Source organism: Plectropomus leopardus, chromosome 19 (assembly GCF_008729295.1).
Source record: "Plectropomus leopardus isolate mb chromosome 19, YSFRI_Pleo_2.0, whole genome shotgun sequence".
In the NCBI taxonomy this organism is placed as follows: Eukaryota; Metazoa; Chordata; class Actinopteri; order Perciformes; family Serranidae; genus Plectropomus; species Plectropomus leopardus.
In genome coordinates, this window is record NC_056481.1 from 15749530 (window position 1) to 15772378 (window position 22849).

The window sequence follows — 22849 nt, forward strand, 5'->3', positions numbered from 1 at the left end:
TGTAATCAGATGCAACAACACACCTTACACCTTTTCTTTAATTGAGTCAATTATTAAACCAGACTTCAGGTCAGGACTGCGTGTAAACACAACTCTACTGCACATTTGAAAGCAGATCCATTTAACTAGAGCCCTTGCTGAAGACAAATACAATAGAAATATTTACAAAGTGTATTATTAGTAAGTCATACACAATTTAATGACTTTAAATATGACCATGGGGTTAAACCAACACCTCTCAGACACAGTCTCAACAGCAATGGTATTATTTGCTTGGCAATCCCAAAGCAGAGGAGAACATGTCAGGATGATGTATGGAATGGATGTAAATAGAAGGAAATGGAGATGATGTCGGTCTGCACATGTGCAGCAACTGACACTTTACTTCTGAAGTACAGAATGTTTTCAGCACAGAGTTTTCATTATGAAGTTGGGAGTGAGACACACTGGCATGGCAGGTTGTGTGTAATGAGGAATGTTTAAATTGAAATTAACTCAGAAACTGAGACGCTACTTGAAAGACACACATGCTCACTTTCATGGGCACATATTTGCACATGCAGCCATCATGCTGCCAGAGGGCAGAAAGTGATGACACCGCCTCTCTCGGTTTAAGCTGCTGCTGCAATTGACAGGTGGCCGCACTGGCTATTTACAGTCAAGGCTCCTTCAATAGCTCTGCCCCACTATTTGACCTTCAATAGAGCTCTGGCAAACTGAAACTCAGCACCATGGTGCTCCTTTAACACTATCCATACTCTATCCCCTTCTCTTTACAGTATATACAGCTATCTCACTGCTATGTTTTAGTCACACTTTCCGTCAGTGTTTCTTTCGTTGAACCGTCATAATCTAATTACACATCAGGTGTGGTTTCCTTAGTGTCTTTGTACCAACTTTAAAATGTTTCATCATCCAAAGCCATGAAAACACCTTTACCCCTAAAGGCACTTTTTTTTTTCCCTTAAAGAATGTTAGCACCACCTTTCTTTTCTTTCTCGCCTGCAGTGTTTCAGATAAGCTGAACAAGAGCCTGACAGTTAAGAATCTTCTGGGAACCCAAGGGGGCCCTTACATGTATTGCGGGGAGCCACCAAATTAGCATTTGATAGTTAAATTTATGTTTACTTTTTTAAATTAAGATACGTCTGAAAATACAAGATCACAAAAATCCAACATACTGTTGGCGAAGATAAATCATCGACAACAGCGTGAATGATAGCCTGTTAACCCTGATAGATAAATCATTGTAAAACACTTTAACATTATGGTGAGGTTAATTATCAAGTCCTAATGAAACATATAGTCAATTAGCTGTATTAATATTCCAGGTGACAGATATTCGTCTGAGCCAAAAAAAATCATCAAATCCCCTATGTCAGAGCATTTTTAAGACTTTTGAAAGATTAATTTAAGATTTTAATACCAGTCAAGGCCTTGATTTTAGATGAATTAATTCAATGCCTTTTAAGACTTTTTAAGGATCTGCGTGAACCCTGTTCAGCAGTAAAGATTTCATTCATTATACTGTATATACAGTTTATTGAATAGAATACAATAATGTAACAATATTAAGTAACTGAACACTGAGTATTACAATGTGCATTGACTGTAAACCCTGTAAACAATATCATAGTGTCAATATAGCAGTTATAACCTATAAAAACCTTATAAAATACAGCAATAAAGACATGATAGCACTGTCATATAAAACACATAAAATATATCATGCCACATCATAAATACATAGACTTGACTTTGGCATTTGAATAAGATTGATTGCACTCCTAAAATATCAGCTTTCGGATTTAATCAATACTGTAACAAGTAGTGACGGCTGCTACATGTTTGGGTTTGGTTTTTTTTAAATTCAAAATAAATGAAACTATTTGAGTCTAGTGATGACCATGGCTGGCAAACAGTAAGATTATAGTGAGCATATCGTGGGAGCTGCAGTAGTAAAAGCACTTAAACCTTGTCCTTTTCCCGACCCAGAGCAAGTGAAGGCATCACCTAGTAAATCAGGTGGAACTGGAAGAGGAGGGAAACGCATCTGCAAAGGAGAAGAGGCAGAATACGTTCAAAGGCATGTTTAGTATAAATGACTCGAGGCAAAAACTACTACGTATAAAATAAACTAGTCAAGCAAGCTCAACAAAGACAACCTCTGACTTTCCAACGTGCAGTTTTTTAAGTTTGTAAAGAAACACGTATGTTCTGATTTTGTACCTCTCAGTGTAGGTGGAGGCCGTGGAGGTTTGAATGTGCCGCCTTGAGCCAAAGTATCGACGATCCAGCTGAGAGCAGTTGAGCAGTACTCCATCTGAGAAGGGTCAAAAGAGAAAAACGCTGTGTGTCAGAAAAGAGTAATTCAGTAACTAATGTAAACTCAGTCGGAAAATTCAGTAACTAATGAAGGAATGATCAGTATTGTGGGAACACCGTGCAGTCGGCTCGGGCTTTCTGTTGACATTTCCCAATCTTTGCAGTCATACTGTGAGAGTTTGTCTTCAGGCTACGAGCAGATGCTTTTTAAAAATACTTCAGAATGGAGCTGAAAGTGGGGTTTCTTATTTGACCAATCAATATCACATAGTTCCTTTTTAACATTAAGCTACAGGATTAGTTTATCATTTTTGGAACACTTAGTTGCTTTCTGGCGCAGAATTAGATGAGACCGACTGATACCAGGTGAAAACATCTGGCTTTGCTCTGTCTAACATTCACAAAATCCAGATATCACCACCTGAAAATCTGACCAATAAACTAATTAAAGAGGCTTGGGCAGTATCTATTTTTGCACATTGCCACTATTAAAACATTTTCTGCCAGGTATTGATTTTATGTTTTTGTAGCTGAAAACGTTATTAGGAATTACATTACTGGAATATATAACGTTTGGTTATTCAATCACAGCAGTGCTGATACTCTGCACACAGTGAAAGTGAAACCTAACCATTTTTTTGTGCTGGGTCTAAAAGATTACTTTCACTCATCTCTATAGCAGCTGCTCCCCTCATCCATCAATCTGATCAGCTCTGACCAGATCATCAGATTAGTAATCCACCCCGCAAACCCCTCAAACTGCTGCTGAAAATAAAAAGTACTCATGACAAGTTTGTTTTGCATGGCTGCTGTCTTTGTTCTGTGAATTTTATCTTTTTATAGGTTTCACAACGTCTTGCCAAAGGACTAGAGTTGAAAATTAGCCAGCTGGCTAGCACTAGCACATTTAAAGAAATGTCGATCAATGTTTGTTGTCCTTATGAATAAAATAAAATAAATGAAATGAAGTTTGCCTTTGTCTGAGTGCCTCTGCTGCATTCATGGACCCGCAAAAACATCCAAATATAGAGAGGGGAAGCAGAGTGATAGAAAAAGGGACACACACACACACGGTAAAAAACAGTTTGCCGACACTCCCAAAAATCCCCCCCACCCTTGTCGTCAGCTAGCACCATACATAGATTCTAATTCTGTGGAAAACACCGAATTGCTAAACTGTTCCTATAACAAATATGTGTGATTTTTCCCAAAATAAACACTTATTGTGAAATAAATATCAGAACACAGTGTTCTCGTTGTCATGATGCCTGTCACCCAGCTCTGCTATATCTGGATGTGTGACCTTTATACAGGAGAGGTCTCCTGAGCAGACAGGCTGTTCTACGGCACAATGTATCAAAAAGGACACAAATGGTTCAGAATGATGAACTCAGGGAGATGCGTTGAAAAGTGTGCTTTAAATTTACCTCATTCTCCAGAGCCCTCAGCCTGTGGTCAACGTCTCTGCTTTCAGTCATGTGTTTGAGCACACCATCCACTCTTTTAAAAAAAACAAGGACACATTCACCTCAGTATGATGGAACCAAAGAATAAGTAATTTTACTGGTGCTGCGTTAGTTTCGGAAGACGTGCTCACTTGGCAGACATCCGTTTGAGCCTCTCTGAGTCGCTGCTTTTCTGGATCTTGTTCTGGGCGGTGAGGAAGTCCTCCTTCTGAATGGTTTCCCACGTCATTAGCCGGTTAGCTGCTTTCCCTCTCAACTGCAATACTAATAGAGAAGGCATAGGTTTTCAAAAGACCCAATGTTTTTTTGGACCAAGCAGGAACCACTATGGCTGAGTTGAAGCCCATGTGCTTAATATAACATTTATTAGATTCACTCATGACTTTTCAAATACTGACCAAAGTGGTGGATTTTGATGGACGGCACCTTGCGGATCTGCCTCTTAATAAAGAGATTGATGTGAGAGAGGATGATGAAAGGAGGAGCCAGGGAGGGACGGGAGTGGTACTGGACAATCAGGTTGTAGCGCTGGAACTTCCAGTAGATATCACTGTTAGCTTGCACTTCAGAGAAGGTGTAGCTGGGCGAAAACACAGAGTAAAGAGTGCTGTGGTGAGCTTCAGAGGACATGTCGGTGAGGCCGCAGAGACAGACTGATGAATACTCATCCGGTTCTTTACCTAAACATGGCGATGAGCAGGTTGATGAGCAGGATATTGGTGACCAGCAGATAAACAATCAGCAGAATGACCACCAGCCAGTTGCTTTCCATTGTCCTGCACGGCTCCCCACCCTCCTCAATCAATGTCACGTTGTCTGTGCAGGGCATGTCCCACGTCTTCCCCACTGCAGTACGAAGAGAAAAAATAAAGAAAACTAAAATATGTCTTGTCTTTATCTTGATTTTTTGTCTTTTCATTTTTGATTTATTTTTCTGTTTCTGTCATTATGGATTGGTGTGTTTCAGCATACATTAGCTCTTATTTCATTTTTATTTTCACTGTCATTGTGAGTTTGACCTTTGATTTTTATTAGTTGTTTTTCTTTTTCTGCTATTATATATGGCAATCAGTCACAGTAAATGTTCACATTTTCTCTGTTGTGTCTTCTGTAGTGGTTTTTCTTCCAAAAGGGCACTACTAACATGCCATGTGACCCACATCACATGACCTCTTTATGATTTGAATTAAACATATGTCCTCAATGAATTTGTTACCATGATGAAGGCTTTTTTACGTCAAAACGCTTTGGTCATCCTTGTATAATAAAGACTTTGTACTTAAACTTAATCAGAGTACCTTGGATGCTTTTCAGACTGCCAACCGATAACATGTACTTCTCCCTTAACCCATTCAGTTCCCATGTCCATTCCAATGGACATAACTTTTCCAGGATGTCTAGATCATGAATATGGTCATATTGCTATAGAATACTGATCTCAGGGAGGTTTTCAACACATTGTTTTCAGGAGATACTTTAGAAATTGAGGATATTTTGTGTCATGATGACAGATACAAATCTCACATTTTTTGTTGAAAAAAGGTCTGGTAATACCATTTATTGTTGTTTTTACTATTAGATAATATCTATGCTAAAGTTCTTAGTCCATTGGAACGGACAGACAAAAACATAATAAAATATCCAAATGGTAAAAATAATTCTAATGATGATTGCATTTAGAGAAGGAATCCACCATTACAGTATTTTTTGTGTTTGAAACATGTTTGGGTTCTTAAAGGGTTAAGTCAGTAATTGCATTTTTATTCTTATTTGAGCACCTAATTTTTGACTGTCGCCAACACATAGTTTCTTGAGCCAGTGCAGCACACTATTCTTCATGTCCTGCCTTTTATAGTGTATATTTCAATATATTATCATATATCATCTGCTATCAGTGAATTTGAATTTAATACTGCAGTGACTTTTACAAAATCTGCAATGGGATTGGAAAACGTCCAATGCATGCTGCGACATTATTCTAAGACTAGGTTAAAAGTGTTAGTATTCATTTCTTTAGATGGCTGCAAAAATGTATACCATCCATCTCTTCCACGGGGATCTGTCCAAAGATGTGCAAGTATGGTCTGTAGAAAACCCGGCGAAAGATGCGATCTAAGCTGGGGTCGTAGGAGTACAGCAAAGCCTGATTGGCGACTCCGTATGCCATGAGCCAAATCATCAGGAAGAAAAGGAAGAAGAAGACATCCTTCATCTGTAAAAGGGAGAAAAAAAAACTTGCATTATTATAATACAAACATTCTGCTATGCATCATTGGTGTCATGTCAACTTCTAATAATGTTTCTCACCATCTTGCCAACTATGATGATTTTTGGTCCCAGCTGTTTGTGAATGGCAAAGATGTGAATGAGACGGAGGGTGAAGACCATGTAGTCCACACACAGGATATCGCGGCCAAAACTGTATGTCAATTCGAACATCCTGAAACGCAGAGTGAAGTGTGAAGGTTGTGACAGCAGCACCGCCCAGTGGTTATTTCATATAACTGCACTTTAAAGGTTCTCAGCTGGATTTGCAATCTTACTGAGTCTGCATACTTTGAATTTGCAGGACTCGGGACAAGATATATGAGATTATTTATGAGCTAGTTAGGACATATTGGCATGTATGTGTGTCATTTTTCATCATCATCATCTTATCTTTGTATGATTTTCTGGTAGTAAAATGGCAGCATATTCCCTGACAATTACAGTGATCAAATCAAACTACAAACTTAAAGGGTCAGTTCATTCCCAAATCAAAAATATGTGTTTTTTTCTTTTACTTGTACTGCTATTTATCAGTCTAAATTTATCTGGTTTAGGCTGTCAAGTGCTGGAGAAATCAGCTATAGAGATGTCTGCCTTTTCTCCAATATAATAGAACAAGATGACAATCACTTTGTGGTGCTCAAAGCACCAAAAAATAAATTTGCAAAACTCAACAGCAATGTATCTTTTCAGGAATCGTGACCCGATTTCTAAAAACAATCCATAGACCTTGTATATATTAATATGTGTATTGTTAGTATTTTGGATTTTAGGGGTTAACTGCCCCTTTAAATCTCAGTAAGTTTAAACTGTGTGACAGAGGTAGAAAAAGAAAAAGAGCCTCACAACACAAACATGACAATAAAAATGCAATCTCATAAGTTTTTTTTAATTCTGCAATATGAGAACCTCATTGAACACTGAGTTATTATTGTGGAAGCTTTTTGACATAACCCTGTGGTAATATATACTGCATATTATCCCTGCGTGTATTTGCAGTCTGTACCTGCAGATTACTCCTATGATGAACAGCGAGATAGCAGTAAGGTCACACTTGTTCCACACATCCTGAATGTACACTCTGATCCTCTGACGCCAACTCTTTGTCCCCAGAAAGAACGTCTTCGAGAAGAAAACATCAGTTCAATTGACAGATCCAGAGATGAAGCACAACTATGAACAGAACATCAGATACAGCTGAGTACTGAAAAGCTCTTTCAGTGTTCAGATGTGTGAGATCACCTTCAAAAAGCTGTCGGCGTAAGATTTCATGCCAAGTGATTTTCTGTATGTTGTGTCTCTGCACTCACCTCTCGGATCTCCTCACACACGATGGTGAATACCCAAAAGTACAGCACATACTCAGTGATGGCCGGACCAGCAGGCGGCCAGGGCTTGAAGTCCACCAGCAGCACGTACGCAAACAGCAGCAGGAAGAGGAAGTACATCAGGACGTTGCCCAAAAATGAAGTAACGGGTGCAAACCAGAACTCACGCCATCTTGACACTATAAACGGACGTTTTGGTGGTCTGTGAGAGTGGGGTATGCCTGTAAGGAAAGTTATTGGACATGTATTAGCAGCTTCTTACAGTCATTAGGGATGCTTAAAATGATTATTCACACATCTTTATCAGGAGGTGCCTCATTTAAAGAGGACTCACCTTTGATGGTTGCTGTCCTGGGAGTGTGGGATCCTTGTGCATCAGCTTCACTGGTAATACAATAACATTTTTTTTTTTTATAAATCCACACATTAGAAAGACACTTTGCACAAAATAAATGTCTATTAAAAACTATAAGACCAGTGTATCCTTTTAACTTGAATTAACAAGATAAGACAAAGGCAGAACCTCGCCGCTTGACAAATCAAATCTCTTTTTTTACATGTGCTTGATGTCCGAGAAAGAGAAGATGGTGGTGCCATAGAGGCTGTCACTGTCCCTGCCAGGCCCGTCCTCGTTAGGCTTCCCCTCCTCCTCTTGATGCTGGTCATCTTGTTCCCTGTGAGGTGAGTATTTTAAGTATCAGAGCTGAAATCTGAATCTTCTGAATGCTGAAAAAAAAATAACACTAATGTGAATTTGACCTGAATGAGATGAGGTTGGTGTAGCAGAGGACGGGGCAAAAGAAAGTGAGCAGGAGCTTCCAAACCTCTGTGTTTCTCTTCATGTCCCCCCACCAGATCTGCGACAACAGAGACTGAAGAAGAGGACAAAATTAGACAATTCTCACCAACGAAAATTCACTTGCTCAATATCAGTGGGCAGTGTTTCATGTGCAGTAAAATCATTATCCCTCAATTATACCCATGTGCTGTTACTTGCAGTTACAGTAGCAAATTGATTGAAAAAAGAAAGACTATGTTCAGACTGCAAGCAAAAGTGGCCCAAATATGTTTTGGTTTTTTTGTTTGTTTTGCTCATGAGTGACTCAGATCGTCAGTGTGACATTCATGCCATGATCACACCACTCCTTGCTCTGACTCAGCAAAGTGCTATTTAGCAGCCATTGCTCCACAAAAAACCCAACATAAAAAAGCCCCACTCTTTTTCTCCTTATCCTCATTGCTATCAAAGAGATTAACACGAGGAGAAGTCACAGCATCATATAGCATCATATCACTGGGGTCAAACACATGCACCGTAAAGTCTGGTTTGCACTTGCCAAAAGGCTCAATAGCTAGCACACTATAATAAAACATGAGAATGATTAATCTGAAGCATCTGCAGTGTGCTTGAGATGGAATATATTTTATACAAAAAACTAGAATTACTGCCTTGCCACTGTATGCCTACTTACATCAGACAAGTTGCACTTACAGTTTACATCCATGTCTGTGGAAACATGGATGCCTCACACACATTTCCCCTGTGAGGTCAGAGTGACCTTGACCTTTGACAATGAAAATTTAACTCAGGTCATCGCTGAGTCGAAGCGGACATCTCTAGCAATCTGGAGGAATTCCTTTGAGGCGTTCTGTAAATATTGCATTCAAGATAACGGATGTATAACTTCAAAGCATAATGCCTCCAGCTACTGCTCGCACAGAGGTATGAAAATCAACTCAGAGTAATAAATCTATATTGAACTTTAAGGCTTGCGGTGTGAACATAGCCTATCTGAGCTCCACATTACAGGTTAACTATTGGCATGAATTTCAGTATTAAGGTAGAGTTTCATTTATTTTGCTGTTTTCTAAGATTATAAAAAAAAAAGCCTAAAATCTGGTTTATAAAAATGAGATACAGTTTTATATGTTTGACAAGGTTACTTGGTTCCATTGCTGTTTTGTGATATGTGAGTCACACGGGTGTGAAAATAGTGACACACCTGTACTCCGTCATGGCTGAAGAAAAGTCGGGCATCAGCGCCCATGCCCATCTGTAGGCAGGTGGTTCCACCCCAAACTGGAGACTTCCTGATCAGCAGGGTGAAAGAGCGAGTTTCATTGCTGCGATAGCAAGAGCTGAAGACGTCTGAGGAGAGGGAGAGACCAGTGCAGTTTGAGTTTGCTTCTTACTGAAGCACTTTGGTGAATGTTTCTTGTTTTTTAATGTGCTCTGTGAAAAAACTGTGACATGACTCGACTTATTCTTAAAATGAATTAACCCTCATACAATGGATGTTGCTTCCGTTTTAATAACTACCTATTAAATGAAAGCAACAGAAGACTCATAAAACAGCAGAATGCATTGTGTTTTACATAACTTACAAACAAGGAGTGGCTAAATGACACTAGAGCAATTAGGCTGTGAAATTTATCATCTGATTATCATTTCTGCACATTTGTTTATCAGTTTTTTGTTTAATTGAACACTGGTGGATGGTGTGTGCATGGTCTCACCGTGTGCCAGGTTCTCAAACCTCTGGGCCAGCTCTTTCATCGACAGTTTAGTCTCAGTCTCCACCTCCAGCTTGGACATTTCTCTCAGTATCTTACAGCCGGCCAGAGCGCTCAGCACTGACTCCCCGGCCTGAAAGAAACAGCAAGGGAAGCATATAGGTACAGTATTTTGTAATGAAGCTGATGGTCATGACTATTATTTTATCATGTCAGACAACTGGTTTAAAAAAAACAGATGTGCCACTCAGAGTCTGAAATTAACTTTTTCAACTGCCTGACACTGTGGCAGTCAAGTATTTTTGTCTATTAATTCTATAAAGGATCAACAATTAGAACACTTACACATAATTTCATGAGAAGAATCCTGTGATTCAATGTTTGATTAATTGACACAAAAAAACTTTGCATGCATGATAAATTCAGTGTTCAAAATACATCGGGTAAGCCTCTGAAGTTTTACCATCTCCCAGAAGAAAGTGGACATCTCGCTGCGGTTCTGGAGGACGGCCCAGATGAAGAGTGAAGCCCAGGGGAAGAGGCAGCGCTTCTCCCGATACAAGCAGTCTCCACGCAGCAGCTTACTGACACGCTGGCATGGATGGAAAGAAGCAGGAGAGGGCGTTTCAGATTGATATTGAGGAAGCAACAGTGACAGGTGGCATTTCATTCCCTCCTGTCTTCTAAAACTCCACATCAGTTCTTCAGCTTAATAAATATCCACATTTAAAGAAAAGTACCCTCAGAGCTCTCCTCTTGGATGATATCTGTTCTAAGTCCAAAGCATCGTAGTAAAATGGCTGGCAGACATCACCCATTAAAAGTTCCAGCACTCCAGCAACCTGAGGACAAAAAAAAGAGCGTAGAGTAGAAAACAAAAGTGTAAACACCAGTTTTCTTCAGATCATTTTTGATTGCAGAGGCATAGAAGTCTCCCTCATCAGAAAAAAAAAACACACCTCAAAAAGGCTGATCTCTGTCACTGGGCCCCTCTGCATGTTCTCTGCTGCCGCGTTGGAAGGTGAGTCTGACAGGTTTGATATTGGCGCGGGGGCTGCACTTCCTTGCCGCTCCACCAGACAGCGCTGAAGCAGCTGGTAAAGCATCGTCCCATCAGCCACTGAGCGGTAGAGACTTTCCAGCCTGCCGTAAGTCAGGTAGTCCAGGATGTTGAGGCCATTCTCAGTGAAAAGACGCACAAACTGAGGCTTGTCGTTGACCAAGGCGTCTGTCATGGAGTCTTCCAAGTCTTCATACTGTGTGAATGGATAAAAGTTTCAGTATAAGGTCAATCATTTTAAAATGACATTTTCACTTATTTCATGCCAACAATGCCAATGCAGAGCAGGACTAAAACGTGTTTTATTTGACAGAAGTAGCACAATACACCACACTTGATGCATCTACTTTAAAGTGGTAATATTTTCTCTCTCCCCTCACCCTCCACTGAATGTCTCCATTGAAGAGCTCGCTCTTGGCAATGTCAACCCTGTTCCATGTGACCGCTAGCTTCAGCTCGTCATTGTAAGGGCTGGAATCAACTGATGCTCGCTGCTTACTTGCTGAAAAACAAAAAAACAGAAAAGAAATTCGAAGACAAGGTTAAGGCAAAAGGAACAGCGGAGGGAGAGAAGAAATAAAAATAGATAATCAGAGGGAATGAACTAATGGGTTTCAATGAATTTCAGGCAATCCTTACAGGATGGATTTGGTTAAGTATTTTTTATAATTATTTTTCTATAAATGCACAAAAACATTTGCACGTTACCCAGTTACATGCTCACATTTACATTCGTACTTGAGTTGTGGCATTAGCTCACCGGCAGCAGATCTTAGAATTGTTGTTTTTATTGAACTGAACTGCTCAAGTTGTTTTTAGCAAAGCATGTAGCACCTAAACATGAAATAATTTCCTGGACATGTAATAATGTCTGACAATGTAATAAAATGTGCATGTAACCTGTTTGAAAATGTAATAACAACCCAATAATTCAATAACTCAACCAATAATGTAATAAAATTCTGACCAATATTTTAATAACATTTTTAAAAATGTTTATGTAAAAACTGTAAATTGAACTGATTATTGTTCCATTGATATCTGTCATGTTAGTCACTCCAAACATCTACTTATACGGTTTAGTAGTATAAGTATTGGTATAGTATTTTTTTTCTTCACATGCTAACCACTGTTACTCATCTGTGTCCTTTTACATTTGTAAATCAATAACATCTGTGAATCTGTTATTACCTTTATGTATTTGTTAGTATGTCCATATTGTCTACATGTGTATGCAATAGTTGGTGAATCAAATCAGCATCTTTTATAACAGAAATCAGTCGTACCTCCCACCAAGGCCTTGAGCAGCACTGTATCAAAGTCATTCGGGCCCTCCTGCTCTCCATGGTAGATTGTTATAAAGTCTCTGTTCTGGTAGATGCTCAGAGCCTGGGCACAAGAAAAACAGGAATTTTTAACATATTACTTGGTGATACTGAAAAAGAGAAGAGCAGACAAACAGAGATAAGAAAAAAGATTTGGTGACAAAGTGTGTCATCAAATCCGTGATATCATTAAGGGCACGGCCCTCCTCTGCTGAGTAAGCATTTAAAGATTTTATCAGGGCATCTGAAGTTAAGCACCAACAGTAATAATTGTTCAGTGAGTAGAGCAAGTGTTTATTCAGCCACTCACTAGTTCAACAGAAAGCAAATCACACCACTGATTACATTACTCATCTAATAATCATTAGGCCACTGACAAATGAGTGAGTCACCAGCCAGACTCTTACAAAGGCAGCATGCTTTGCAGATGGTGTCAGACTCTCGTCACTCCCACGCTATCACAGAGTGTAGCTCTGTTTGTAGTCGTCTTCATTAATATGGAGAAACAATGTATGCCTCATAGAGACATAATCCTTCTACATCATCACTTATGACCCACTTTACGTGCATGGCAGTGTATTTTTCTGCCCTCTACCAGTATTTGATAATTTTCTGTGCTCAGGACATTTATGGTCACAGCTCTCAGGCGAGGTCAGGGATTTATAAAAACATAACGTCCAGGTACCACACTGTAAGATACAGACATCTAAGAGACACAGCCCTGAAAAGAAACAGAAAAACAGCAAGGTGAAATGCTGAGTGAGAGTGCACCTGGGGTTGGCTTTACTTTCAATTCCGCTAGCAAGTATGGATACAACATATTAACTGACTATCCTGCATAGCATACCTTTAACAACTTGAAGGTTGGTTTCAAAAATTTAAAAAGAAACTTTTTATTAAGGCTAATTTAATGTGGCAGACCCTCTGCATGAATGGGGTAAAGGGGGTACGTTGAGGATGTTTGGAGAAAGTCCATTTGACAACAGATGTCCTCAGGAGATCTGTAGGATCAGTAGGGCCATTTTTAAATGTGACTATTACTGACTACAACAAATCTGTTGTGCTACAAAAATAATCATGTTATTCCCTATGTCACTGACACTGACTTCTGAACCACAGCTTGAGTGAATTATTGCTAAACAGCAGCAGGAACAATTAAATAACAGCCAGCAGTTTCAGGAATGTGGGACAAACTGAGATAAGGAGTAGCATGAAGTCTACGGGCCCAGCAGAGGCTTAGTAAATGTTCATTAAATGCAATTATTAAGCAGTGTTGGATGAGATAAGCAACATACTAATAATGTTGTTGTTCTTAGAGCCTTAGCAGCAGCAGCAAGGCCAAACATGTGAGTGTATCCTGAGGGTAGAAGAAACAAAGACTTCATCCACATGGGATGCCATAAATATACACTAAGTACACCAAGTTTATTGGCAATCTGCCCATTATATTATGAAATATCCTGAATGAGTAAAATTGAAATCTTGACCTTAGAGCATTAAAAGAAAGGTCAGGATGTCAGCAAGAACATTTCAAAGCCTCTGAGATTATACATTTCAATGTTAAATGTCACGGCAATCTAAGCCAGCAGCTGCTGAACATACAGCTTCTTCCTGTTCTGTGTCAAAAGCCACACGACGACGGAACAGAACTTACCCGTTCAACTAGTTTGTCTGACTCCGCTTCAGAGGGAAAGTGCCTCTTAACCCGTTCTGCAACTCTGTCTTTCAGATCCACACTGGGGCCCGTCTCGCTCTCTCCCTCGCCAGAACACTGGACAACCGGCGCTGATGACAGATTCTCCAAGACGTCGCTCAAGAAGTCAGCGAGGCCTCCTGAGCCAGCCAGCACCAGCCAGGGCATGGAGTTTTTCAGAGAGAGATCAACTCTCTGACAGAAAATAGAAAAAGAGAAAAGATGCTTCTGTATACAACGGCATAATATTGAAAAACAAATGCCAGGGATTTTGTTATAAGTGACTGTACCTCCAGCATGTTGGCGTGTCCTGATACCAGCATACAAAGGACAGGGATGTCAATGCTGCCGCTGCCTACAAAATAAATATTTTACAGTTAATCCCTAAAGTTGGTACTTTTTACAGAGTTCACTTTAATGCAGATAATATGATCATATTTACAGACCTAGACCAATCACACTGCATATTGTTCTAATAACACAGGAGCTTAGAGATGGCAAAGACACAGACAGAGCACCCTGGTAAATTTTTGACAAATCTCTGCTTGATTTGACATGTTGAAGAGCCGTGTCTGAAATTCCTGCAATGGCATGCAGCGGCTCTCATCCCTCAAATACCAAAGGATCATCTTATCGTTACATGCATTAACCAAAGATCACCACAAGAGGGCCAAATTGCATGATGATGGCTGTGGGAGCATTTTACAGTTCAGACATATCTCAGCTTTCCTGACATGAAGTTATAAAATAGATACATTATTGGAATATTAGTAGAGGGGAATGAGACAACATAGAAGCAGAATAAAGTTCAAGTCTGTTCAATAAATGCCCTATATTACTATCATTTTCAGGTCTACACTGTATTTAGGGTTTCTACTAAAACATGTCTACATGCTTTAATATTCAAAAGACACAGTGTTTTTTTGTATACACCCTCTGTCTGCATAATTATGTTTTGGCGTTTGTCTGTCCTTCCAGAAAAACAAAAAAAGTCTGCTCTAACTGATTAGTCATTAGTCATTGCAACTGACTGACTGTAACAACACTATAACTGCTTTTTCTATCTTTATATAGTATAGCTGAGACATCACAACTTCACAGAAGTCCTGATGGCTCATTTAAAGGCGCAGTCTCTGAATACAGACTGTGTATAATCTCTGTGGATTGAGTCTTTTGATAGTCTTGCAGTATTTATACAGCACCTATAACGTGATAATAAAAATGAAATTAAAATCTGACTTTTTACAATATTGGACCTTTAAGGCAAAATCAGTCAAGATAGTGTTATCATTCTTTGCACATTATCAGTGGTTTCCCTTACACATTTTTACCAGAAGTTCTAATAACGGAATAACAAAACAAATGAAGCAACTGACATTGCAAAACATTATTTCATATTGATCCATTTCTCACCCCAGATTCCTGTGCGCTGGTGGGAAATGTAGTCCTCCAGTTTAGCCCTGAACCCCGTCTCTCCTCCTCTGCGTCCCACGCTGCCGTCGTCCACCAGCAGAAAGGCCTGGTAGTTGTTGTCCAGGCAGCAGGAGTCTCGGGACGTGTTCTGGACATAGTACTTAGCGGGAAAGCTACCCTGCAAGGAATATTATTTATTTTAACCTATTTTACCAGGAAGTACCACTCAGATAAAAAAATAAATAAATCTCTTATGAGAGAGACCTGGCTGAGGTAGCAGCCATGCAAAATCACAACATATTAGAATATAAAACGATTAACAAAACAAAAAAACACAATAAAATGAAAGAACAGCTATTAAACATAGTGGCCTCTCAGAAAAAAAATCACCACATTCTTAATGATGCCATTAAATTAATCAATGGTTCTAAAATTTTCTGATTTGAGATATTTTTCACAGATTATTCCATGCCAAAGGTGCAGTTAAGATCTTTAACGAAAGATTTTAAAGCAAACATTTGGAGGAGTGTGGCTGCTAACTGCCGTAACTAAAACAGAGAAGGTTGCGGAGGGAAAAACTTTCAGTGAAGGTCAATGGGACCTGGGTTTGGTGAATCTAAAGATACTCCTAGTATGTAGGTTGTTGCATGATGCAAGTCAAGATATTTTTTAGGACATCAATACATTTGTAAATACAATATGTGAGTGCCTGTATTACCTGAGGGTTGACCAGCTGCTGTCGGTTGTGCACCAGCCCCCACGGAGCGATACCCAGCGCCACCACCTTGTTGAGGGACACCGACGAGGCTGCAGTGGCATGATCCCTAACTGCCTCTCCTACACACCTACCAATGCCTTCACGCAAGCCCGCGGTCAGGATCCATGCCCCTGGATGCGACAATCAAAGTGAATGTAAGAAAAAAGACAAACTGTTTGGTTGTGATAGCTTATTGAGAAAAAGAGAAATGTCATGACAGAGTTTTGCAGTTCAGAGCTGGATTTTGATGCCTGAAAAATGGCTGATATAAACAAGGTAGGAGGGCTTCTACAGGTGCAGGATCAAAAAAATCAAACCAAGGCAAGAATCAAACAAAAGAGCCGCACACTGTACTAAAAGCGCCCAGTAAATTTTAATTCTGCAATGTATCGATCAGATATCTTCGGCAGACATTTTGGGGAGCATTAGGGCACTTTTTAAAAAAAAAAAAATTAAATGACTGACGAAGATCTCTGATCAAAATGTTGCAGAATTAAAATTTACTGCAAGTTTTTAGTCAATGTTTGGATCTTTTTTTTTTATTCTTGCATTGAAAAATGGATGTTAACTTTGCCCAATCAAGTAAATCACTTAGTCACTCATCTCTTGAAATTCAGTTTACCCATCTAGATTTAAATGTCTAAAACAAAGTCAATGATGTAACATTTTCATAATGTCTGCCGAGATATACACTGTTCTTCTACAGTGTATAATCAGTACAGCATGTTTTTACAAGTGTTTTATTATCTTTGCTTTAATCTTGAGCCGTTGAGAGAACAGCTTGTGAAAGTGACCTCAGATGACGGGAGATCTGTATCGCCTTGTGCCACCTGCACTTGGCACGGCAGTCAGGAGAAAATGGCCATTGTAATACCGAATTAGGATCGGACCCCTGGGAGTCATATAGTGTGCTGGTGCAACAGCTTACAACAGCTGTATTTTTCCTGCAAAAAACACCATGAGGTTCTGTGTCTTCCAAGAAAATGTCAATTCATCATTTTTTGTCATTAGTCAGTTACTAAGTAATGTTTACAAATTTCAAAACAATCTGAATTCATGTGGGAAATTCCTACACATGCTAAAATATACAAAACTAAAATGTGTGTCAGTCTTAAGATTCTGACCTACATTACAAAAATTCCAGGTTTACATGATTATTTCTGATGAAAAAATGCTGTTGTCTTGATCTATAATGAAAATCCTGAGTTTAAAACATACAACGGGGAGGCAACATGACATAATCCCCTTGAGGGGAAAGAAGGAGGTAATTAATCTGCTGTGACTAAGTCACAGTCACAAATATTGCTATGAAGGCTAAGAAGCTCACATGGAGCTAAAATATCAGTCATCGTAGTTGCGTTTGTCAGCTGTATAAGAGGACTGTAAATCACCATTTAATATGTTGGAAGAGAAGAAATCAATATAAGGAAACAATTATAGTTTCAAAGAGACAGAAGTACCTGTGTCTATGCTTCTTGAAGGGACAATTGACCCCAAAATCAAAAATACGTGCTTTTCCTCTTACCTGTCATGCTATTTATCAGCGTAGTTAGTTTATGTGTGAGTTGTCGAGTGTTGGAGATATCGGCCGTAGAGATGTCTGCCTTCTCTACAATATCATGGAAACTAGATGGCACTTGACTTGTGGTGCTCAAAGTGCCAAAACAAATAATTTGAAAAACTCAACAGCAATGTGTCTTTCCAGGAATCATGACCCAGTCACTTAAAATAATACACAGACTTTGTTGTGAGCAGTTTAACGTAGAAACTTTTTCTTTCTACCAAATGACACCTGCCAATATTATCACCATATGGCATCATCTACTTATGGATAAGAGGCTCGTGCTCATGATTGCACAAAATGGAAAAAATTACTGTCAACATATATATATATATATATATATATATATATATATATATATATATATATATATATATATATATATATATATATGTATATATATATATATGTATATGTATGTATGTATGTATGTATGTATGTATGTATGTATATACATACACACACACACACACACACACACACACACACATATATATATATATATATATATATATACACATATATATATATATATATATATATATATATATATATATATATATATATATATATATATATATATATATATATAATTATTTTTATTATTATTTTACTTATTTATTTATTTTTGGGTCATTGCAGATTAGCCATCTAGTTCCCTTATATTTGAGAGAAGGCAGACATTGCTACGACCATTATCTCCAACTGTCTGCAACTCAATTCAAAAAAATTTAAATTAATAAATAGCACTACAGGTAAGAGGAAAAAATATGTATTTTTCATTTTGGGGTGCACTGTTCCTTTAAGATTTTAAAAGGCCTGCAGATAATAAGGCACATCAGTCAAAACGTTTAGTTTATAGTTAAAAAGGAAACAGTGTGTGAAATCATGACATTATATACTGACTACTGACAAACTGCTACACAAGCTGAAGCTAACTGGCACAATGTAAACAGTGTATATGGGTTTCGCAACTGGAATTGAACCTGTGACCCACATTCATGGCAGTACTTGAAGTGGGGATTTAGCTGCTTCCAAGTTATGTGTTTACCTGTGCTTTGTGAGGCTTTCACCAGTCCCTGTCTGATCACCTCCCGTACCCAAGTCTTCACCTTTGTCCTGCCTTCTCCACCCACTACAGAAACCACCAAGTTGGGGGCAGGAAGACCCCAGTGGGCGGTCATTAGGGTGTAGACCATAGACGGGGGTGTGTCCCATGACAGACGCAGAAACTGAGGACCCATGGAGAAACAAAAGGGACAATTGATTGTTAAAAAGGAACATATTTAAGAATATTTGAAAAAAAATTTTAGTCTCAACACACATGCTAATTATACTACAGGTGTCTCAGACTAGTTATGATAAAGCAGAGGAGCTTCTCGGTACAGACATGTGACTTCACTGTTAGTGCATTGTGTTTGTTTATCCAGGTGTAGCAGTAGGTCAAAGATTATAAAAAGCAAATGTCCCACTACTACTTCTACTACTTGAGCTCTTGGTGCATTAGAATCATTATTTGGTTCACCTTCACAGGCATTTTTCTTTAAAACAATGCCAAATTGCTACAGGTTTGATCATAAACTCTGAAACTATAGAGATAATAAAGCACTCAATGAGCCAACAGAGAGGCCACCCACATAGCTATGCCTCTTGCTGGCTCCTGCAAACTGCAACTCTCCAAAAGCATCCGTCGGGTATTCAGAGGAGTGCTGGGCGCTGTCCCAGTGGTTGACAATCGCTGTGCTGAAATAGTCACCGAGAGCCACAGAGCCATGTGCATCTCTCGCCCCCCCGCACTGACACAGGGCTCCATTACTGAAAGAGGTGAGAAGATAATACATGTGAAAACATGATCATCCTTTGACGCATCGCAACAGTAAACAGCGATGCATCACCATCAGAGGAATGTGAGTTCACAGTACCTGAAAGAATCTTCTACAAAGGTGGTGCACACTCTTTTCTTGATGATTTTGGGGATCCAACTCTGCAAAGATTTCCAAATGGTTAATACACTGCAATTAAAAACAGGCTGTTGAAAAAGCTTAACTCCATCATTACCCTTCTACGCTTGGAACTCATGTTGCTGCAGAGGTGAAGGAAACTGTTAAAATGAGAAACATTGACTTTGGCTCGGAAAAGGTGGTACGCTGGTGAGATATGCTGTGCCTAAACACCTGGCTGTGACTTCTGACATGGTGCTGTAGAGTTAGTTGAGTTTCTAGGTATGTGTGTAAGACAGAGAGTGTGTAAGTGAGTGTGTGATGAGCATGTAAGCTATTCCTGTATGCAGGTTTCTTGAGTGCATACAGTAAATTTCGGAGCACAACTGCAAACCTACTAATCAAACACAGGAGCCCCACTGGATGTTTTTTTTTACAATTTGAAACTGGACTGGACTCTCTTTACAACTTTGAATTTCTAGTTACACTATAAAGAGATTTTTTTTATTAAAACATGTTCAGTGGCACCCCCCACATTAGGGGTGGCCACATAGCACCACTGAAAACCTTGTCGTGGAACACCAAAACCAAAAGCCATTACTGAATTTAAGGAATTCACTTACCCTGATTAAGTATAAAGTTAATATATATATGACATGAAAACTATGACAATATAGAGAGTTAAGGAATCACATACAGATATGCTTTGATTTCTTATTTTACAGTTAATATTACTAATTATCTGACATGCATAGACTAATACCAGTACAGTTAACATTTCAAGTTCCAAAACAATGCTGTTTTAATGCGTTAAGTATCTAAACATTTAAACTATTAAAGAAGTATATAAACTGTCAGGAACAAATATTTACTTGTAGCAAGCCAGTTGTTGTTGTTGTTGTTTATGTTAGCCTGCTATTGCGTATTTAATTCAATAGGCCTCCATTTGAATAAAAATTGAATGTGTTTCACCTGTCCCAAAGTGGTTTTGGGTCACTGTGTGTTTGAGGAAGAGTGACCCATCCTGTGTTTAATTTTTCTTCATTTTTTCTACTGTATAGTAAAGTAGAGCTCTTCAGCTATTTATTTTGCATATTGTCTATTTTAGCATTTTATTTTTATAATCCCTGATAAAATTAATTTATTAAAAAGGGCAACTGAAGTGTCAGCATGGTAGGAACTTTTATCATTTTTAATTTTAATTTTCACTTAACTTTATAAAAAAGTTGCTGGAAACTTGCTGTACATGGTGCTGAATGTTTACACTTCGATTTAACATTTGCTCAAGAAATGTAAACAACGTTTTGAGTTGGAGTTTGTTATAATCCAAATTCTAAATATTGACAGAAAGATTTTAATTTTCATAGTAAATGCATATTGGTTCCACATGTCAGTTATTGTTCTCATTAACAAATAATTGGTATTGGCCCTGAAAAAACAATATCGGTCGACCCTTAATTTTAATCATAATCAAAAATGAAGAAGATACAAGTGTGTGCTCAGTTGCCCCCGTATGCTGTTACAATCGCCCCTGCACATGGGGGTAGATGCAACATTGGTCTTCCAGTGTTTCAATCAATACTGTCACTCAAACATTGCTTGAAAAAACACTTGATGACTGTCAATAAGTAGTGCACAGATACATAAAATTGTATCCAAATAGCTCAAGAAGATTTTGAATAATGACATAAAAATCAATAAGTGTTACAACTGCCCCCGGTCTCCCCTACAACTTTAACCTCAAACACAAACCTAATGAAGTTATGGAGTGCTAGGTTAGCTTAAATGTCGTTAAAGTTAGCTTGTGAAACGCTGGGCAGTACTTACCATACAATGGGCGTGCTTTCGCCTTTGTTTTTACAGTCAGAGATAACATAAGTAAACGTTAAAGTAGCTGTTAAAGCAGAAAATGTCTCACCGTAGCTTTTCTTCGGTTAATGACAATGACCGGAAAGTTAGCCTTTAGTGTTTAACATTGTAAAACGGTCGACTGTGTGTCTTTTCCGCAACTAAATGCTAGCTTAACTTCCGCCGGTTTGACATGCAAACAGTGTCAACAGACACGAGCAGACACTAACTCGACTTAGCTGCAATTGAGACCAAATGCAGGTCTGTTCAGGCACACAATTACACCGCTACACCGGCTTTTGTTTTCCATTAACCGACCCTATACTGTGAGTATCATATACACGACCACCATTTGATACGTGCTGTCCGGAGCTGTTTGTGCATCGAGTGCAATGACGAGTCATTGTGACTCAGATCCTCGGGGGATAACTGCCAGCCACAACTTTAACCCCAACTTCCACTTTGTAATTTCCAGTTTAAGCAAACTGAAGTCTCCGAGAAAACACCGCCGTGATATCCCAACAGGAAAAAGCCAACCCACCTGATCCTTCTCAGATTTGCAGATTTTGTCTCCGCCGCCTCCTCCTTCTCCTCCTGCGTCTCTCATGTTATTTTTCTGTTCGCCTCAGTGAGAGATAGTGGAGGAAACGACCTCTCTGATCATTTCCAGTGACAAAGCTTATTTCCTGGATTGCAGCAATTTGAATAAGCTTATAGAAATGCCATGTCCCGAAAGTTTCCTCGCAGCCGGAGAGGAAACAAGGTGTAGAGCTGACACATCACACAGGTGAAGGTGTGGTTTTTTTTTTTTTTAAAAGAGGCACACACCGTCTTAAAACAGGAGGGGCCAGTCAAAACCACAGATCCCTCACACCTGGGCCCAGTTGTTTAGAAAATTTCAATCTGGATCAAAATGATCCGGATTTGGGAATCCAGTGTTTTGCTGATCCATTTTACAGCTGTAGCAGATGTGTATGCACACACAAACATAATAAGTAGCATAATGTCTAATGTCTGCTTAATTTATCAGTGTAAAGCTCAAACAAATCAAATGCAAAATATGAATAAATGTTTATATACATGATTGTATCGACCAGTTTAAAAGTTTTGTTACGTTTGAAAAGTTTTGAAAAGTATCTGTAATATGTACAGTTGTTTTATTTTGTAAAGTACACCTACTCTGTAAGGAAAAGACTTTCAGTTTCAAGGATCTCAAGCAAGTGCAGTTTTATATAATATACATCTCCTTGGTGTTTGTTAAATTTATGTGTGTATGTATGTTTGTATGTGTAAAATAAAAAAAAAAGTAAGTTCAAAAAAAAAAAAGTTTTGTTACATTTTGTCTGAAATC

General features: G+C 38.8%; 1 protein-coding gene across 3 annotated transcripts; it reads right to left on the reverse strand.

Annotated features, from left to right (window-relative positions):
- Positions 1 to 1522: 1522 nt before the first annotated feature.
- LOC121958632 (transient receptor potential cation channel subfamily M member 4-like) lies at positions 1523 to 22275 on the reverse strand. 3 transcript variants are annotated; one of them, XM_042507690.1, is made up of 28 exons: positions 22040 to 22275; positions 19633 to 19694; positions 19348 to 19525; positions 18762 to 18942; positions 16111 to 16280; positions 15393 to 15570; positions 14270 to 14334; positions 13941 to 14174; positions 12248 to 12350; positions 11342 to 11463; positions 10861 to 11157; positions 10642 to 10743; positions 10365 to 10493; positions 9905 to 10034; positions 9391 to 9536; positions 8147 to 8259; positions 7945 to 8061; positions 7722 to 7771; positions 7370 to 7608; positions 7066 to 7181; positions 6099 to 6231; positions 5829 to 6003; positions 4472 to 4637; positions 4190 to 4371; positions 3923 to 4055; positions 3753 to 3825; positions 2230 to 2323; positions 1523 to 2053 (listed from the first exon to the last, which is right to left on the reverse strand). In XM_042507690.1, exons 1-28 carry the CDS (start codon positions 22103 to 22105, stop codon positions 2022 to 2024), a joined length of 3786 nt encoding a protein of 1261 aa, XP_042363624.1. In that variant the 5' UTR covers positions 22106 to 22275; the 3' UTR covers positions 1523 to 2021. The 3 variants fall into 3 exon arrangements, with proteins under 3 accessions (XP_042363624.1, XP_042363625.1, XP_042363626.1); XM_042507691.1 differs by lacking the exon at positions 22040 to 22275 and adding an exon at positions 21478 to 21506; XM_042507692.1 differs by lacking the exons at positions 1523 to 2053; positions 2230 to 2323; positions 3753 to 3825; ... (1 more) ...; positions 4190 to 4371; positions 7066 to 7181 and having other exon boundaries at positions 4500 to 4637.
- Positions 22276 to 22849: the final 574 nt, after the last annotated feature.